The 19,697-nt window shown below is 52.0% G+C and overlaps 2 protein-coding genes across 3 annotated transcripts; both read left to right on the top strand.

Moving 5' to 3' along the window:
• The first annotated feature begins 947 nt into the window (after positions 1-947).
• LOC143834067 (uncharacterized) lies at positions 948-6,129 on the top strand. The gene is made up of 3 exons (XM_077330632.1): positions 948-1,100; positions 3,034-3,162; positions 4,725-6,129. Exons 2-3 carry the CDS (start codon positions 3,045-3,047, stop codon positions 6,065-6,067), a joined length of 1,461 nt encoding a protein of 486 aa, XP_077186747.1. The 5' UTR covers positions 948-1,100; positions 3,034-3,044; the 3' UTR covers positions 6,068-6,129.
• Positions 5,943-14,368, top strand: LOC143834011 (uncharacterized). Of its 2 annotated transcripts, none has more exons than XM_077330498.1 (3): positions 5,943-6,063; positions 10,073-10,192; positions 10,635-14,368. In XM_077330498.1, the coding sequence occupies exons 2-3, from the start codon at positions 10,084-10,086 to the stop codon at positions 12,374-12,376; spliced, it is 1,851 nt and encodes a 616-aa protein (XP_077186613.1). In that variant the 5' UTR covers positions 5,943-6,063; positions 10,073-10,083; the 3' UTR covers positions 12,377-14,368. The 2 variants fall into 2 exon arrangements, with proteins under 2 accessions (XP_077186613.1, XP_077186612.1); XM_077330497.1 differs by lacking the exon at positions 5,943-6,063 and adding an exon at positions 8,675-8,771.
• The last annotated feature ends 5,329 nt before the right edge of the window (positions 14,369-19,697 follow it).

The raw sequence follows: 19,697 nt of genomic DNA, 5'->3' as shown, positions 1-19,697 counted from the left end.
GTTCTCTGCCAATCCCGTCCTTTTCCTCAGCCATTCCTCCCTTGTGGGTAATTCTGTCCCCTGCTCTTCCTACCCCCCCCCCCCATCGTGTCCCCAGATCTCAGATTCAGAGATCCTCTTGTTAGGCCTAAAAAATTCATGAAAATGCACAAAACCCCAAATAGAGAAAGTTCCAATAATCCAAAATGAATCCGTCAAGAAAACTTCTGGATGAAGCAAAGAGAAAGGTTTACTGTGCATGAAATAGGGAGATCAGAACAGCTCAGCAAGTTTGGCAGAACCTGTGATCTCTGCCCTCCCAGGGCTGGAGGAAAAGTTTGAATACTTTGCATTCCCATACTTATACAGCATCCATCATGGATTGGCCCACGCACAGGTAGGTGCCAAGAGTCTAGGATGGCGTTGGGTTGCTCAGGGACCGGATCCATTGTTTGGATCCTGCTCTGATAGGTCACGAGACCTTCGCTCTGGTGTGTGTGTGTGGAGGGGGGCATCAGAACAACCCTTCCAAGTTCATTCACATGGGAGGGGCCCCATTGCAATGGGAGTCAGCCCAGAGGCCAGTGGGCTCCCTTGCCTGAGACTTCGTGGGTCCCACGCAGGGCAGGACCTTCGGTCAGCCTGGGCCGGAAACTCTGCCGCCTGCTCAGGATTCAGCAGAGCAACTCTGCCAAACGGTGACGCTCCGTGTCCTTACTCACTGCGGCTCTACTAGCTTCAAGTGGGAAGCCATGGCAGTGCAGTATCACAATAAAGTCAGAGCCCAATTGGGCACCTTTACGACCAGCCAAGATTTAGTCGAGGCCTGAGATTTCGAGTGCAAGACTGAGGAAGAGGGCCTGCACTCCAAAGCTCACGCCCTGAATAAATCTTGGTTGGCCTTAAAGGTCCCCAATTGGGCTCTGGTTTTATTGCGGCTCTAATTATAGGAGAGAATCCCACCAGTTCTACGAGGGTGGCTTTTCTCAGGCCTCTCCCTCTGGAAGGGTTAAGGGGACAGAGCTGCACTCCTAGACAGACGTGGGGGTGCGGTGGGGGGATGAGCTGCAAAAGTCATTGATTCCGATTCCTTTCCCATCCCAGCCTGGAGGATCCCGCTGGTGAGTTCAAAGGGGGCTTGGGGGGAGGGGGAGGGCTGGATTTGGAAGGGGGGCTGCAATGCAATCCCCAAGGAAGGAGAGGAGGAAAGGCTGCAGAAATGGGGGGAAGATAAAGAGAAAACATCCCCCCCCAAAGAAAGGAGGAAGAGGAATGAAAGACCCCCCCCACGGTGACCCCCGCACCCACGATAAAGAGCCTGCAGCTCAACGACCACTGAAGAAAAATGGACCCCTGATTCGTTTCTTTTCAAACAATAAATATTTATTTTGCATTTCTGCTAAGGGTCAACATGGCCCACTTATGTTTTTGGATGACCAGGTACGAGGGCTCCCAGGTGGCCGCTGGTTGCCAAATCCAGGTCGAGAACTCGTGGAGATTAGAGGGGCGGGGTCTGAGGAGGGAAGGGATCCCTGTGGGGTACGATGGCATCCTCCCCAGCATCCACTTTCTCCAGAGGACTTGGCCTCTGCAGTCTGGGGAAGAGCTGTCATTCCCGAGGGTCCCCCCTGGAGGCTGGCATCCCTGGACCTCCCTGGGGCAGAAGGCCACCGAGTCCCCCCTCCCAAGCAGCCCTTTCCTCCGGGGGGGGGGGACGACTGATCTCTGCAGTCTGGGGTGGAGCGTCATTCCTGGGGGGTCCCCAGGTCTCCCCTGGAGGCTGGCATCCCTGAGCCTCCCTGGGGCAGGAGGCAACAAAGACCCCCCCCCTCCCAGGCAGCCTTTTCCCCGGGGGGGGGGGGACGACTGATCTCTGCAGTCTGGAGAGGAGCTCTCATTCCAGGGGATCTCCAGGTAGTAAAAAACAGATTACAAAACCTGCAGCCCTTCTTCAGGTCATTGGGGCTGAACCCCCCCCCCCCCCCCCGTGCATGGAGCCTAAGAGAGGCTCCCGGGGAACTTGAAGAATCGCCTGCTGGGTTGTGCTGTTAAAGAACAGATTTGATACGGCTTCTGAAATGTTGGGACTGCACTACGGGCCAGCTCAGCTCTCAGTTGGCACGTCTGCACACGTGAAATAGCAGTTTTGAGCCACTTCAGGGACTATTTAAAAGTGGACTATTTTGCTGTTTCATGCAGTCAAACCCAGCTGCAAAGTGGACTGGGAGTGCATTGCCCGGTGTGTGGGAAGGCATGGCTTTTGGACAGGCAGAGGTGGTGGCCGTTCTGCAGGAGGTGATGCTTCAATGCGTGGGCTGCTGGTCGAATCCTGGATCGAGTTTAAGGTGTTGGTTTTAACCTGTAAGGCCATCTGCAGTCTGGGCCCTGCATGTCTAAGGGAGCACCGCTCTCCGTAGGTCCCCAGAAGAACTTTAGTTGAACTCTAGTTTCAACAGGCTGGTGGTTCGTGGCCCGAAGGAAGTGCATCTGGCTCCAACCAGGGCCAGGGTCTTTTCAGTTGTGGCCTCTGACCCAACTACCTGAGTCCCGCAGGGCCTGCGAAATGGAGCTCTCCCGCCAGGCCTTCGGCTGAGGCCAGAACCACCTGACAGCCAAGAACCTTTATGGGCCACCCTCTCTCCACCCACGGTTATTCCTTCCACTGATCAAAATGGACTAGGGACGGATCGATGAGCCAGTGAGGAGAGACAATGCAGCACTATAAGGGTTTTCCCCTCCAATTCTCTTCAATATATTATTGCTGTGTAGCCATTCGTACACAGATGGTATTTCTCGGTTCCCTTTACTCGCCATGGCTAGTCGCCAACGGTAGACCTGATCGTGCATGAATCAGCTGACTCCCCTTTTAGGGACGCTGGTGCCTGAGGTGTGGGGTGATGCGTGATGACGTGTGGTGGGCATTCTCAGCACTGACCTTGTTCCTGGGGTCCTGGCTCCCCTGTGTCTCTTCCCCCGTCTTTTTCTCTTGGGCATCTCCTGCCTTCGTGGAAGCTGGGGCTGAGAGACTCTGACCATCTTCTCTGCCTCCCACAGATGAAAGGACCATGATGGAGGTCAAAGAGGAGGACTTCCTCCAGGAAGGCCCTGAGCCGGGAGAAATGCATGAGACGTCTCCAGGAAGGTCGCCCGAGGATATTTCCTGCCAAAGTACAGCTGAAGAAAGTGAGTGTTCTTCAAGACGGGAACATGGTCCCATGGTGATGAAGAAAAATAAACCACAGCCCAACATAAGAATGTGGGTCAGACCAGGGAGGGCCCATCCAGTTCAGCATCCCATTTCACACAGTGGCCAGCCAGTTCCTCTGGACAGCAGAGAGGCCGAGGCCTTAATGAGAACATAACAAGAGCCCTGCTGGATCAGGTCCATGGTCCATCCAGTCCAGGATCCTGTCTCACACTGTGGCCAACCAATCCCTCTAGAAAGTCAACAACAGGGCAGAGAGGCTGAAGCCTTTATAAGAACATAAGAAAAGTTCTGCTGGGCCGGACCAGTGGTCCATCCAGTCCAGGATCCCGTCGCACACAGTGGCCAAACGGTTCCTCCAGAGGGCCAACAGCAGGCTGGAACATATTTGGTCTGGCTTTCCATGGGTCATGATTATGAACCTGGATAGATTGAATTATTGGTCCTGTATTACTGATGACGGGTTCAAATGGGTCGCCGTGTTGGTCTGAAGTAGCACAATAGAATCAGAGTCCAGGAGCACCTTGAAGACCAACAAAGATTTCTTCATGGAAGATTTCTTCATGCAAGCACTCTTCGTCAGACTAAGAACTCCCTACATGAACGTGGGAATATATAGCAAAAAGTAATTCTGTTACATAAGTCCCTGGCCTTGGGATAAGAAAGTTACGGGCAATTACCTTGTAAGAATGTTTTGCACTGGTCTGGGAGCAGATGGGGCAAGCAACATAGGGTGATTTTATTTTTATTTCTCCCAGGTTTGTGTGAATAACAACTGAATGTCAAGGGGATCGATTGGCTGTTTTGGCAAAGAATTCTCATTCTGTACTTGGATGTGTGACACAGTTGGTAACAGAATTACTTTTTGCTATATATTCCCACGGTCATGTGAGGAGTTCTTAGTCTGAGTAAATTTTTGTTGGTCTTAAAGGTGCCCAATTGGACTCTGATTCTATTGATGACAGATTGTAACCTAAGAATATGTAAACGTATTCTGCTATATAAATTCAAGGCCTTCTAATGTCAGCATTCACAGTTTTTAGAATGGTCTGGGCCAGTTTTAAATGTATCATTCTAGTTTACTGGGTTATAAATATATAGGTTAAATCTGTTTCTCCCGAACAATTTGGATGCCTTCACTCAGTCCACCGTCTCAATGGGGGCAGGGACTTATCCCCACCCAATTTAAATTTTTTTTTTATTTTTCAAGAAAGTAAATAGACATACAGGAATCACATTTTGCAAAGAAACACAGTTACCATAATACAACTTCTAATTCTGTATGTAATTTTACAACTTCAGCTTCCTTTTTAATTTTACAGTTTCCCCCCTCCTGTGCTGAGTGGAGGAAGCTCTATACATATAATAAATCAATCAATTTCTCACTATATATTTAAGTATATTTTATCCCCACCAAATTTTGAAGGGGTTTCCTGAAAGACATATCTGTAGTATTCTATCATTCTCCACAGTAGTTTGAATGGCTTTATTAGACTCATTCCCTGATTTCATCTTCTGTTTCTTTATATCATTGTTTCAGCCGGAGATTTGTGGGGCACGGATAGTGAAAATGAAATGTTTCAGGTATCCGAAGAAAGCGATATGAATCTAGAAGTTAAAGAAAATTTGGGGAACCATGAGGTCCCCGAGACGGAGGAGGGAAACCAACTGGGTAAAAGACGCAATAAATCCATTCCTTATCACAGTGGCAGCTACCGTGGAGCAATACAGGAACGAAAGAGGAGGATCGAGTGCTCTACCTGTGGGAAAACCTTTGCAAGTGTGCCAAACCTCAAAGCGCACTGGAATATCCACACCGGGGAGAAGCCGTACGACTGCTTGGAATGTGGGAAGCGATTCAATCAAAGTTCGGCTCTTCGGGTGCATCAAAGAACCCACACTGGAGAGAAACAATATAAATGTTTTGAATGTGGAAAGAAGTTTGCATATAGTGCATACCTCATTGTGCATCAAAGAATCCACACCGGAGAGAAACCCTATAACTGTCTGGAATGCGGAAAGAGGTTTTACACAAAATCGAACCTCACCGTGCACCAAGGAACCCACACAGGGGAGAAACCCTATATATGCTTGGAGTGCGGAAAGAGGTTTATTGTAAGATCGCGTCTCGTCAGACACCAAAAAATCCATGCGAAGGAACGACCGTATCTTTTCCACAAGCCTGTAAACACTTTCAGCCACAGCCAGCATCAAAGACCCCGCACAGGGGAAAAACCATATAAATGTCTAGAATGTGGGAAGAGCTTTATCGCAAGCACAATTCTCATCGGACATCAAAGTACCCACACAGGTGAAAAACCGTACAGCTGTCTGGAGTGTGGAAAGAACTTCAGCCAGACCTCGAGCCTCGCCATCCACCGACGAATCCACACCGGGGAGAAATTATACGAATGCTCGGAATGCGGAAAGAAGTTCACGACCAATGCAAACTTCATGAAACACCAGCTCCTGCACCAGGGGGAGAAACCATACAAATGCCTGGAGTGCGGGAGGAGCTTCAGCCTGAGCAAACGGCTGTCTGACCATCAGAGAACCCACAAGGAGGTGAAGCCCTTTCAGTGCCTGGATTGTGGGAAAACCTTCAGCCACAGCATAACTCTGAGGCGACACAAAAATACGCAGACGGGGGAATGCAAGAAGGGCTTCAGTCGAAACCAAAGCAATTCAAGGACCCAACCCAAGAAGAAGCCGTACCGGTGCCAGGAGTGCAAAAGCTGCTTCAGCCACAACTCCAACCTCCTCCGGCACCAGCTCATCCACACGGGGGAGAAGCCCTTCAAGTGCCAGGAGTGTGGATCGGGCTTCAGCCAGCACTCCAACCTCATGAGGCACCTGCTCATTCACACGAGGGGGAAACCGTAGGCACACTCAGCCTTTTGGGGAACGGCCTTGTCTGTGAATAAAAATAAACACTGTGAAAAATATGGCTGTGTTTTAATATCATCGCATAAGATTACACGTGGTTCTTACAGACACAGTTTTCACAGACGTCACAGCGATACAAGAACATAAACGTTGGAACAGGCTTCCTCGGGAGGTGGTGGGTGCTCCATCTTTGGAGATTTCTAAACAGAGGCTGGAGAGCCATCTGATGGAGAGGCTGATTCTGGGAAGGTTCAAGGGGGTGGCAGGTGACAGTGGGTGAGCGAGAGGGTTGTGAGAGTCCTGCATAGTGCAGGGGGTTGGACTAGATGACCCAGGAGGCCCCTTCCAACTCTGTTTTTCTATGGAGGATCCCGGCCCTATAATGTTACAGATCAGCTTTCATCTGTGTGACAAGCATCAACACTGAAGCCAATTTTGTGACAGTTCTTCATAGTTGCTTATTGTATCTGATATCAGAGGTGGCCAAACTGTGTCTTTGAAGAGGTCCATGAACTACCATTACCATGAGCATGTGGAGAGCCATGGTTAGGCCACCCCTGCCTTATATCTTACTATGTCTTCCTCATGTATTGAATTGAATTGAATTGAATATTTAATTTCTATATCAGGCCCTCCCCCCCCCCCACATGGGCTCAGGTGGTGCACACAATAAAACCCCTTCAATACAATCAAATACAATTTTAAAACCATATTCCCACCCCCTTTATCACTGTTGAGAAAGCCCCGAAACATTCCTCAGGCTTCAAAGTACACCGTAAGTGACGTCAAAAGGCCACCCACCCCGGAAGTCACGTTACCAGAAGTGGCATCACGCAGACACTCCCACCGGATGTGATGTCATCAGGCAACTCCCACAGCACAGGAAGTGACAGCACAGAAATATTTTCAGATGATTTGTGAACAGAACCATACAGCGCTCCGGGGCTGGCTACCGGTTGGCTCTTCTTCACCAAAGGGAGCCTGCAGAGACAGGCTGGGGCGGGCCTATGCTGCGGCATCATTTCCACTCCCCCCCGCCAGTAACAAAGCCAGAGCAGGCCTATGCTGCTCTGCCCCCCCCCCCCCCCGGCCCACAGTTGTTAAAATAAAACTACTTACATCTCTGGACTCCAGTCATTCCCATGGGTGACAGGCCTGGGCCAGCAAGGATATATAGGGCCAGGCCCCCCTTCCCACCCCCTCCAGGCCCACCATTGGCCATTGGGGGCAGGGAAGTTGACATGGCCATATATGGTCATATCACCAATATTTTAAATTTTTAATTTAATTAACTCCCACCCAATGGGCGAAACCCTTTTGGGGCCATCGTAAAAGCCCAGGGTTGAGAAAGCCCGGGGTAGTGGCATAAAAGTTAAGGCCAAGACCTTGCTCTGTTCTTGCCTACCACTGTGACCCCCGGGATAATGGTGTCTGTGAGATCCACGTGATTTAAAAAGGAGCCATACTGTTCACAGGGGGTGTTTATTTGTGGTCTCTATATGGCGATCCCGTTTGTTACCTTGTCTGCGAATAAAGCATATTGACATGGAAGTGGTCAATGAGGCTACTCTGAAAACCTTGCAGGAAAACATATAGTTTATTAGTAGAGCTCTGCAGTATATATTTTGCTAATATACCATCAACCACCTACTCCCATAGAAACGTACCTGTTCGGGGTAGTTGGCTTTGGGAACTCCGTTTTGGATATTCCGGCCCTCTGAGTCCAGAAGGGTGGCAACTTGAAGGATTTTGTGGGTCACAGTGCCAAAATTATAGAAATCCTTCACTATGGAGAATCCTCTGTGCTGTAATCTGGGGACAGAGAGAGGGAAATACATTCAGTTGTTCCCCCACTCCCTTTGGGGACTCAAGTGTTTGAACAGGCAAAAATTACAGACTCGGCCTGCAGGTTCCCTTTAAGAATGAGATCCTTGTTCTAAAGAGCGTATGTGTGGACTGATAACTTCCATTTCATTGTATCGGAAGAAGTACGCGGGTCTTTGAAAGCTTATATAGACAGAATACACGTTTGTTGGTGTGAAAGGTGCCTCTAAACGAAGGTGACCAGATTTTAACATTGGTAAAGCGGGACACCATTGACTGGGGAGGGGGGTCTTGATTAAAAATTTGGTCTATATGGAGCAACAAAAAGTTTCATAGAACGCAAAAAATAGTATTCTAATATATATTTTTAAATTTCAACATAAGTACAATTTGCCAGGTACCCCCAGATGTCCCTCCAAAAGTGGGACAATCTGGTCACCTTACCCTAAACTCCACCTTTGTTCTGCGTCATGGTTGGCCAAACTGTGGCTCTCCAGGTGTGCATGGACTACAATTCCCATGAGCCCCTGCTACACCCATATATTTATATATTTATTTATTATATTTATATACCGCCCTCCCCGGAGGCTCAGGATGTCTGAAGAGACACAGTTTGGCCAGCCCTGTTCTACGTGAAGAAGTGTGCATACACAGGAAAGCTTATCCCCAAAATTAAACGCGGCTGGTCTTAATGTTCACAAATGTTCATCCCTCAGATGGCTGAAACGGGATGCCCAGAAGGGGTTAAGGAGACAGAGCTGCACTCCTAGACTGGCATGGGGGGGATTAACTACAAAAGTCATTATTTAGGATCCCCTTCCCGCCCCATGCGAGGGACCCTCGGTCTCTTCCTCCCAAGCGGATGCTCCAGTGGCTGGTAGGCTTCCGAGGGGCCCGGGATGGAGAAAGGGCTGAATTTGTGGGGAGGGACATGCCAAACCCAAGGCAAAGGAGAAGAGGAAAGGCAGGCAGCTGCTGAACAGGGGAGGGACAGGAAGCCCCCCTCTCCATCTCCCTTTGCCTGGCATCCCTTTGCTCCTTCCCCTAAGATGGCTTCAGGAGGGCTCTGTCCGTTGCTGAAAGGAGGCGGAAACCGGGGAGGAAAAGGAAACAGCTTTTGCATCTGGGGTGTGGGGGGGGCTGGGGGGGCTGGTGATGCTCCTCCATAAGGATGAGAGCAAAGAGGCATTAAGATCCTGGTTAAGTGATCTAGAGATCGGCTATGCTTATGGGCCACTCTCTGCAATGAAATTGGGCCTCAGTATATTCATTTCTTTTAGGAAATCTCACAGAACAAAACCCACAGGGGAAACGGAGTTAACTCTACTGGGATATCTGGCTAATATGGCAGGGTTTTGCCCAGTCCTAGAAGCATGGCACTGAGAGCTGTAAATACATCCCCTAAGAAGGATATTGCAAAAAAGGCAAACCTAACAGTTATTCAAGAAGATCTAGTAGTAGAAGTAGTTTATGATGATGATTATCATTATTATTATTATTATTAAGATTTGCATCCTGCTCCTCACCAGCGTCTCTGGACAGCAAACAATGTGATTAAATACAAAGATTACATTAAAATACAATATAAATATCACAAAACAGTAAAATACATCCAATTAAAACCAACTGAAACATCTATCAGCCACAGATGCCGGTTTACCCAGTGTGTCGGGGGAGGCCCATTAGGTGTGGTGCCCACTGAAGTGGCAGCCAGAGGAAGAGCGAACCCTCCAAGTCCTCTTCTCACGGATGGCCAGCTTGTCCGGCCGCGGGTGTGGGAGCATGCGGGAACTGCCTCCGCAGGGGGGTTTAAAGGTCTCATTGGACTCAAATCTTGTTGTGCTACTTCTTGTTGTGCAACACAGCTATCTGCTTGAATCTAAATGGGAGTTTTGAAAGAAACCTGACCCAGACTGTCTTAAGGTATCAAGGGTTAAAAGCTGAACTTCAAATTAGGGATGTGCTCCTTGGCTCAGCCACCTTGGTGATCACCGAAGCCTGAGGCGGCGCATAGGAGGCCAGCGCCATGACCAAGCCGAGCCAAGCCAAGGCACAAATCCCTCCCTCCAATCAATCTCTGTCCTGCAGCTGGAGACCTCCTGCATGGTCTTTCTCCTCAGGAGAAACTGGATGAGGGTTGAGGGGTTCTTACAGTTTGTTTTTTCCTGTCTACTGCAGATACCAAGGCCATGACGGAGGAGAACGTCCAGCAGGAGGACCTGGGGCCAAGAAGGATCCTGGAGGGTTCCACGGGAAGATTGGACAAGGGTGTTTTCTACCAAAACATGGCTGATGAAAGTGAGGCTTTTTTTTTTCCTAGTGGGAGGATGGTGAAGAAGAAAAAATAGTGCAGGCAAGATGCATCCTAAATGCTGGGAAATTTACCAGGGATACATATCTCTATACTGTGGGCAGAGTTTACATATGCAAGGGAGGAGCATAGCACTGGCTGCTTAAAGAGTTAGACAAAGGTATTGAGGGGAGAAACAACTTTGTAGATAGGAGAGGGGAGAGATAGTCCTAACTGTCTAACTGACTAATAATTCAGAAGGGAATAAGAGAGGAAATGTGTCCAAAGGAGCAGGAAGTCTCCAATTGAACCAATCAGGACACTGGGGGAGACTATTTGAAAAATATCAGGAATATGCTAACTAATTAAATACGCTAACTACATATTTCCCCACGATACCCCCTGTAGGATATCTTAACACTGATGTTAAGATTCTCTTTATTTCAACAGGAGATGGGTGGGACTTAGCAGATGAAAACGAAGCACATCAGGAGCTGGACAAAAGCAACAGGAACCGGGAGATTGGAAATCAGGAAGAAAACAGCACGGACAGAAGAAGCAGTGAAGCCACTGCTTATGGGAACGGCAATGGCCAAGAAACCACACACAAGGGGAAGGGGAGGATTCAGTGCTTTGTCTGCGAGAAGAGTTTTGCCAGTATATCCACCCTCAAAGTACACTGGAAAACCCACACGGGAGAGAAACCATACGACTGCCTGCAGTGTGGGAAGAGGTTCAGCCATCCGTCAACTCTCACTGTCCACCAGCGAACGCACACAGGAGAGAAACGGTACAAGTGTCTGGAATGTGGGAAGAGCTTTATGCTGAGCACAAACCTCATTTTGCATCAAAGGATCCACACGGGAGAAAAACCCTACCAGTGTGCGGAATGCGGGAAGAGCTTTAGTCTGAAGAAAAGCCTTACTCTTCACCAGAGGATCCACACGGGAGAGAAACCCTACAAATGCCTGGAGTGTGGGAAGAGTTTCAGTCAGAAGTCAAGCCTTAATATCCACCAAGGAACTCACACGGGGGAGAAACGGTACAAATGTTTCGAATGTGGAAAGCCGTTCATACAAAGCACAACGCTTATCCTTCACCAGAGAATACACACGGGGGAAAGGCCATATAAATGTCTGGAGTGCGGGAAGAGCTTCATTGTGAAGTCCAGCCTGACTCTTCATCAAAGAATCCACGCGGGAATAAAACCCTTCAGGTGCCTGGAGTGCGGAAAGGCCTTCAACGAAAGCACCCGTCTCCTGCGGCATCAAAGAATCCACGTGGGGGAACAATCCCTGCAGTATCCCAAGGCGGGAAAGGGCTGCCATCGGAGCGCGCACATCCCCGTGCATCCAAGAACCAGCTCGGGCGAGAAGCGGTACAAATGCTTGGAGTGTGGGAAGGATTTCATGCTGAGTACGACTCTCATCATCCACCAAAGAATCCACACCGGCGAAAAGCCATACGCATGCCTGGAGTGCGGAAAGTGCTTCATGCGGAGCACCACCCTCCTTGTCCACAAAAGAACCCACACGGGAGAAAAACCATATATCTGCTCAGAATGTGGGAAGAGTTTCATGCAGAGCGCGAACCTCATCATCCACCAGAGAACGCACACGGGGGAGAAGCCCTACAAATGCTTGGAGTGTGGAAGGAGCTTTATTCAGAACTCCAGCCTCACCGCCCATCAGAGAAGCCACACGGGGGAAAAACTGTACGACTGCCCAGAATGCGGAAAGAAATTCACGCGGAATGCGAACCTCGCCATCCATCAGATCCTGCACACCGGGGAGAAGCCCTACAAATGCTTGGAGTGCGGGCGGAGCTTCACTCTGAGCAAAAGACTTATTAGCCACCAAAGAATCCACACGAATTTGAAGCCCTTTAAATGCACGGATTGCGGGAAGAGCTTCAGCCACAGCATCACGCTGAAGCGACATAAAGACATGCAGACAGGGGAGTGTAAAAAAGGCTCCGGCCCAACACAAAACCCCCCAAGATCCCAACCCAAGAAGAAGCCGTACCGGTGCCAGGAGTGCAAAAGCTGCTTCAGCCACAACTCCAACCTCCTCCGGCACCAGCTCATCCACACGGGGGAGAAGCCCTTCAAGTGCCAGGAGTGTGGATCGGGCTTCAGCCAGCACTCCAACCTCATGAGGCACCTGCTCATTCACACAAGGGGGAAACCGTAGAAACGCCCAGACTGCTGGGAAACAGAGCAAGAGCAAAGCATTCGCTTGTTGTCCAAAGAAATTTGCATGATAACTCACTGGTAAAATGTGAGAACATCGGAGACTATACCTACAAATGCTTTCATAGGGAAAGAACATCAGAGTGGGTAGGATCCTGGCTTCTTGTCCTTGGGGTCCACCCCAGTCAGGATATCATCAGCACAGAGATTTGCTCATTCCATACAGTTACAAAGAAATTAAAAGACACTAGCTCCTGAGGAGGAAAGCTATGACAAATCTGCGTCTAGTCAAGGCTATGGTCTTCCCAGTTGCAATGTATGGCTGTGAAAGTTGGACCACAAGGAAGGCCGAGCATCAAAGAATTGAGGCTTTTGAACTCTGGTGCTGGAGAAGACTCTTGCGAGTCCCTTGAACTGCAAGGCGAACAAACCGGTCAGTCCTAGAGGAGATCAGCCCTGCCAGATCCTGAAGATGAAACTCAAATACTTTGGCCACCTCATGAGAAGGAAGGACTCCCTTGAGAAGAGCCTAATGCTGGGAGCGATCGAGGGCAAAAGAAGAAGGGGACGACAGAGAATGAGGTGGCTGGATGGAGTCCCTGAAGCAGTCGGTGCAAGCCTAAATGGACTCCGGGGAATGGTAGAGGACAGGAAGGCCTGGAGGATCATTGTCCATGGGGTCGCGATGGGCCGGACACGACTTCGCACCTAACAACAACAATGATAATCATCATCATCATCATCATAAACTACTTCTACTACTAGATCTTCTTGAATAACTGTTAGGTTTGCCTTTTTTTGCAATATCCTTCTTAGGAGATGTATTTACAGCTCTCAGTACCATTCTTCTCTCAAGGCCAGTCACAGTTCTCTCAAAGCTGTTCTTGCCAAGCAGTTCTTTCAGAGCTCTCTCAGCCCCACCTCCCTCACAGTGTGTCTGTTGTGGGGAGAACAACAAAACAAAATCAGAGCCCAGTCAGGCACCTTTAAGACCAACAAAGATTTATTCAAGACGTGAGCTTTCGAGTGCAAGCCGTCTTCCTCAGACTCAGAGTGCTTGCACTCGACAGCTCCCACCTTGAATAAATCGTTGTTGGTCTTAAAGGGGCCTGACTGGACTCTGATCTTGTTTTGTTGTGCTGCTTCAGACCAACACGGCTAACCCGCTTGAATCTATTGTTGTGGGGAGAGGAAGGGAAAGCGATTGTAAGCTGCCTTGAGACTCCTTCAGGTAATAAAAAGCAGGGTAACTCTTCTCCTTCTTCAAAATTCTTTTCAAACAGAACAAAAGACAATACAGTCCCCTGTTTGTCGGTGGAGACAGACTTGAGGACTATGTTGGCAGTGGCCATATATCCCTCCGCCATATTTCCCCTAAAGAGATACAGGCTCCTTATTTTCTGCTCGAGACCCCTTGGTCCAAGGAGCTTGGGGGAAAGGGAAGTAAAACCTGAGAGGTGCAGTGCCCTTCTTCGTGCTTGGATGGGAGACCGTCCAGAAGACCGGGGTGCGATGCCCGAGTTCCTCTCTTGCCTTATAAACCCTCTTCAAATGGACGGCCCTTCCCACCACCTTCAGTGCTCGGAGCCCCTGGTCCAAGATGCCTGATCTGAGCATGGCTGGTGCTACAAGCAAGGGCGGTTTTGTGCCCCTCTCGCCCACCAGCAGACCGCTGCCGATCCCAGGTCAGCTAACCCTGAGAGGCCATATTATGGTGGGTGACAACAGTGGGGCAGCTCACCCCAAAGGCCTCGCGCCCGAGTGGCTGATTGGGCAGGAAGTCTCATTAGAAACGCAGAATCCCATGTCGCTTGCAGAATCACATTCTCTGGCTTTGTGTCCTTCAATTCTGCCTCCCCTTTTTCTTTCCCCCCTCCCCTTTCTTTGCCTCGACATTTGCTGGTTTCACTATAGTAGCTGAATGTTGTATTCAAAAATATTTAATTTATACCTGCTGCATGTAGCCGGGTGCAGAATGCAATAAATTATGTAAACGAAAGCGAGCATTTCTGGAATTCTGAAAGGGGGCCGGGGTCACAACCACACACTGGGTGCCGAAGGGACTTGGACAGTCGCACCCTGTAGCCATTCCCTGCAGCCCCGTCCAGTGGGGGTCTCTGCAGGCACCAGTGAGATGCAGACGGCTCCTCAGGGGCCCAGAGCCACACGGTTCAGGTGGAAGAGGCCATCTGGGCAATGATGCTCTGCCTTCTTGGTGCTTGGGGGCAAGAGTGGGAGGGCTTCTAGAGTTCTAGCCCTGCTGGAGGACCTCCGGAGGGCCCCTGGGTCTGGGCTGCACAGAGGGTGGGACTGGAGGGGCCACGGGCCTCACCCAGCACGGCTCTTAAGGGCCTGGGGCTCGGGGCTGGGAAGGCGGGTGGTGGTGCCGCCTCTCAGGGCCTCCCGGCCTCTCCCCAGGGAGGCCGCCCTTGCCCCCTGTCCGCTGGCTTTGTTTATCGCTGAGGCATTCCATTAGACTTTTAAGCCGCCCTTCCCTCGGGGCCCAGCGCTGGTGGCACGGAACGACCGCGGCGACATTGTGTCAGATGCCAGGCGCTGTAGCTGACTGCGACAATCGCTTCACCAAACCTGGCAGCAGAACAGCCCCGAGGGCAGGGGGGGTCACTCTGCGCCCCTCCAGCGGCCCATGGACTATAAGGCGAACGCTGGCAGGGGCTCATGGGAATTGTAGTCCATGGACCTCTGGAGGGCCGCAGTTTCACTCCCCCTGACCTAGGCTATGCCCTCGGAGGGGGGGGGGCTCCAATGCATTCCCTGCCGTCTTTCCGGGGGATCCCCCGGCCCCGCCTGGAGGTTGGCTCCCTCTCCGCCGCGCCCCTCCCCTCCCCTCCCCTCGGCGCCTGCCTCTCGCAGGGTTAAAGCGACGGAGTCCCGAAGGCTAGACGGGCGCGGGGGGAGGGGAGGGAGGGAGGGGAGGGGGGAAGGGGGGGCCGCCTCCCCCCCCCGACCAGGCGGCTTCCTGCCCCGCCCTCCCCGGGAGCGAGGCGGCTTTGGGGGGCTCCGGGCGGAGGAGGGGCTGCAGCGGCGGAGCGGAGGTGGGTCGCGATCCCCTTGCAGGGGGGGAGGGGGAGGGGGCCCGAGAAGGGTCCGCGGGGGAAAGAGGCGGGGGGGGGGTTAAGGTCGGGAGGCGCGGAGGGGAGCCTGCAGGGGGCCGGATAGAGGGCCGGGAGGGGTCTCAGAGGGGCACAGAGGCCCCCAGCCCCCCCCCAGGGCAGCCCTTTTCTCCATGGGGGGCTGATTTCTGCAGCCTGGAAAGGCTGTCATTGTGGGGATCCCCACGCCCCCTCCCTGGAGGCTGGCACCCCTGCACCTCCCTGGGGCACAAGGCCCCACAGTGCCCCCCCCCAAGCAGCCCTTTTCTCTGGGGGGGGGGACTGGTCTCTGCCGTCTGGAGAGGAGGGGTCATTCTGAGGGATCCCCAGGGCCCCCCTGGAGGCTGGCATCCCTGGACCTCCCATGCCCATCTCTGCCCTCTGGAGAGGAGCTGTCCTGCCAGGGAATCCCCAGGTCCCCCCTGGAGGCTGGCATCCCTAGAAATAGTGGGGTGTCTTTCTTTTCTTCCGTTCCCCTCCGGCCCTCCCTTGTGGCGCAGGACGGCTCACACGGAGATGCCTCCTCCCTGGGAAGGGCAGGTGTGGCCGGGCGCCTGCAGCTCCAGAGAGGGTTGCTTGGGCCAAGGAGGCCGCAGGGGCTCCTGTGGGGGCTGAGCCTGGGAGAGGGGCTCCTTCCCCCGCCAGGTTGTTGGAATTCCAGTTCAGAGCATTCTGGCTTGCCCAGCCTCCAGGCAGGACCCTGGGGGAAAGGGCTGCTTGGGAGGGGGTGGGGACGGAATGGGGATCCGTGATCCTTTCCCCTCGAGAGAAAGACGGACTGTAGGGCAGTAGACCCCATTGAAGCCCCTCCCCTCCCCAACCCCGCCCTCTGCAGGCTCCACCCCCAACGTCTCAACCCAGACCCGGCAACCCAATCCAGATGTGATTTCGATTTGGGTTGGCCGAGTTCGGCGGGTGTCACCTGCTAAATAGTGTGGGCCTAAACGGTCCTTGCCAGCCTCCGGAGATCTCCTAGAATTGCTCTGGTTCTCTGGATGACGGAGATTAGTCACACCGTGAAGGCCCAATCTCCGAGCCCAACTGGAAGCCCACCTGGTCTTTCCCACTTTCCAGGCACCCTTGGAGGGCACCAGGGCAGGGGATGGGGCGTGGCACGGGGACCTCTTGGCTTATACAGGGGTGGCCAACTGTGGACTACTTTTGCTGAGAGCTGCTGGCAGGGGCTCATGGGAACTGTAGTCCATGGTCATCTGAAGAACCACAGTTTGGCCCTCCCTGCTATAGTATTTGTGTGCCTAAATGATTTGAAAATGACCACAGCCTTCCTCTCCCAGGGCCCAGAGCTGTCGGAGGAGCCAGCTGCGCATTTCCCCAAAGCGGACAGGGCTCGGATGGATCCAGACCCAAAGGTTTTGCACCGGGAAGTCCTGCTGGGGCAATACGGGGACGTGGCCTTGTTGGGTACAGCTCTTATTTTTTTCTTTGGTCGGCAGGTGCTCAAGGGGCTGGGCTCTTTGTTTCCTCTTGTTTAGAAAAGCAACATGCATCCGTCAGCCACCAGGTTATCTGCCCTGTTCTTGGCCTTCCAGAGGAACTGGTTGGTTGGTTGCTGTGTGAGACAAGAGGCTGGACTAGGTGGACCTTCACTGGTCTGGTCCAGCAGGGCTCTCCTTATGTTCTTAGGAAGGCCTCGGCCTCTCTGCCCTGTTGCTGGCCCTGCAGAGGACCTGGCTGGCCCCTGGGTGAGACGGGAGGCTGGACTGGAGGGACCCTCCCTGGCCTGACCCAGCAGGGCTCTTCTGAGGGTCTTCTCAGGGGAAGGCCTCGGCCTCCCTGCCCTGTGGCTGGCCCTGCAGAGGAACTGGCTGGCCCCTGGGTGAGACGGGAGGCTGGACTGGATGGTCCACTGGTCCGATCCAGCAGGGCTCCTCTCTTCAGCCTCTCTGTTGTTGGCCCTCCAGGGGAACTGGATGAGGCAGTTCGATGGTCTGATCCAGCTCCACTTTACAAGCCCTGCAGAACCATTCGAGGTCCCACAGGGGCTCTGATCTCAGTTGCAAGAGGTTTCCCCCAGGATAAGGCCAGGGCTGAAAAGACCCCAGCCCTGGTTGAGGCTAATCTAATCTCTCCTGGGCTGGGCAAATTTTGACCACTAGATCTGAAAGCTTTTTGGGGGGCGTTCAGGGAGTTCTGTCTGTGTGCTGACCTGCCGGAGGACGGGTTGGTGGGTTATGCTTTAAATGTTCTTAAGTAGTTATAGATTATTTTAGCGTGTTTTTTGTTCTGAGCCATTGTGACCTGTCCTGGGACCTTCAGGTGTAGGTGCGGGATATAAATCCACCTATAAACAAATAAATCTAACCCTCCCCCTCCCATCTGTGCCCACCTCTGCTATGTCTGTTTCAGCCGGAGACGGGGGGGAGAGAGGAGAGGAAAAGGAAGCTCGTCCACCAAAGCAGGAAGGGGAAATGCCTCCAGATTGTAAAGAGAATGTTGGAGATGGAATGAAAGACCAGGAGGAACACCAAACGAATAAAGGCAGGGACAACTTCCCTGACATTCTACATCTTCAGCCAATCGACAACAGGAAGTTGAAGAACGCGTGTCCGGCATGTGAGAAAAACTTTGCCACGTCATCCAGCCTGAAAGTCCACTGGAACACACACACCGGAGAGAAGCCGTTCGTCTGCCTGCAGTGCGGAAGGCGATTCAGCCAGAGCTCGACTCTGATTTCCCACGAAAGGACCCACACCGGAGAGAAGCCGTACAAATGCGTGGAATGTGGGAAGGGCTACAGTCAGAGCACGTACCTGATCTCCCACCAAAGAATCCACACGGGGGAGAAGCCGTATATTTGCGCCGAGTGTGGGAAAAGCTTCCGCCACAAGTCCAACCTGACCACCCACCAAAGAATCCACACCGGCGAGAAGCCATTCCAGTGCTTGGAGTGCGGGAAGACCTTCAACCACAGCTCTACGCTGACCTCCCATCAGAGACTCCACACGGGGGAGAAGCCGTTCAAATGCTCAGACTGTGGAAAGACCTTTAATCAGGGTGCAAAACTCATTAGCCATAAAAGGTGTCACCTGAGAGAGAAACCATTTACCTGCCTCGAGTGCGGGAAGAGTTTCTGTCAGAAGAGGACTCTGGCTGCCCACGAGAGAACCCACAGAGGAGAGAAACTGTATAAAGTCTTTGAAGACAGAAAAAGACTCAGCCCGAACCTTGTGTCCCATCCAAGTGCCACCGTAGGGGTAGGGGAGAAGGCATTTAAATGCCTGGAATGCGGGAAATGCTTCCGACAGAGCACGCACCTCACCGTCCATCAGCGCATTCACACAGGGGAAAAACCTTTCACTTGCTCCGACTGTGGGAAGAGTTTCACTCAGAACTCGAACCTTAAAGCTCACCGAAGAATCCACACGGGGGAGAAGCCCTTTAAGTGCCCGGACTGCGGGAAAAGCTTTAATCACAGCACAACCCTGACGCTGCATCAACGAGTCCACACGGGCGAGAAGCCGTACAAATGCCTGGAGTGTGAAAAGAGCTTCACGCAGCGGTCTCACCTGCTGACGCACGAGAAGATCCACACGCAGGAAAAGCCATTTAAATGCCCCGAGTGTGGAAAGAGCTTCAGTCGGAATGCCAAACTGATCTTCCATCAAAGAATCCACACGGGAGAGAAGCCCTACCAGTGCGTGGAGTGTGGGAAGAGATTCAGCCAGAAGACCAACCTGGCCTCCCATCAGAGGATCCATGCAGAGGAGAAAGAATTCAAGTGCCTGGAGTGCGGGAAGAGCTTCACCCAAAGCACCTACCTAATCATACATCAAGAAATCCACTCAGGGAAGAAAGCCTACACGTGTCTGGAATGCGGGAAGGCCTTCAGTCACAGCGCTGGCCTCGTCAGGCACAAGAAGAATTTGCACAGGAGAGAGACCGTCTCAATTCCTCAAATGTGAAAGCTGTTCCAGTGAAGAATAGACACCATGCTTTCCATTCAAGAGATTGTAGGGGAGGGAGATTTGGGCTAGAGAGACCGGGGATGGCCAAACTCCAGATGTCATAGAATCAAGACCTTCTGGGTCATCTAGTCCAACCCCCTGCACTATGCGGGACACTCACAACCCTCTCGCTGATCCATGGTGAGCGATTTCCAAAGACGGAGAACCCACCACCTCCCGAGGAAGCCTCTTCCACTGAGAAACCGCTCTGACTGTCAGGAACTTCTTCTGGATGTTTAGATGG

Source organism: Paroedura picta, chromosome 3 (genome assembly GCF_049243985.1).
Source record: "Paroedura picta isolate Pp20150507F chromosome 3, Ppicta_v3.0, whole genome shotgun sequence".
Classification (NCBI taxonomy): domain Eukaryota; kingdom Metazoa; phylum Chordata; class Lepidosauria; order Squamata; family Gekkonidae; genus Paroedura; species Paroedura picta.
This window is presented reverse-complemented; position numbering and strand designations above follow the sequence as displayed.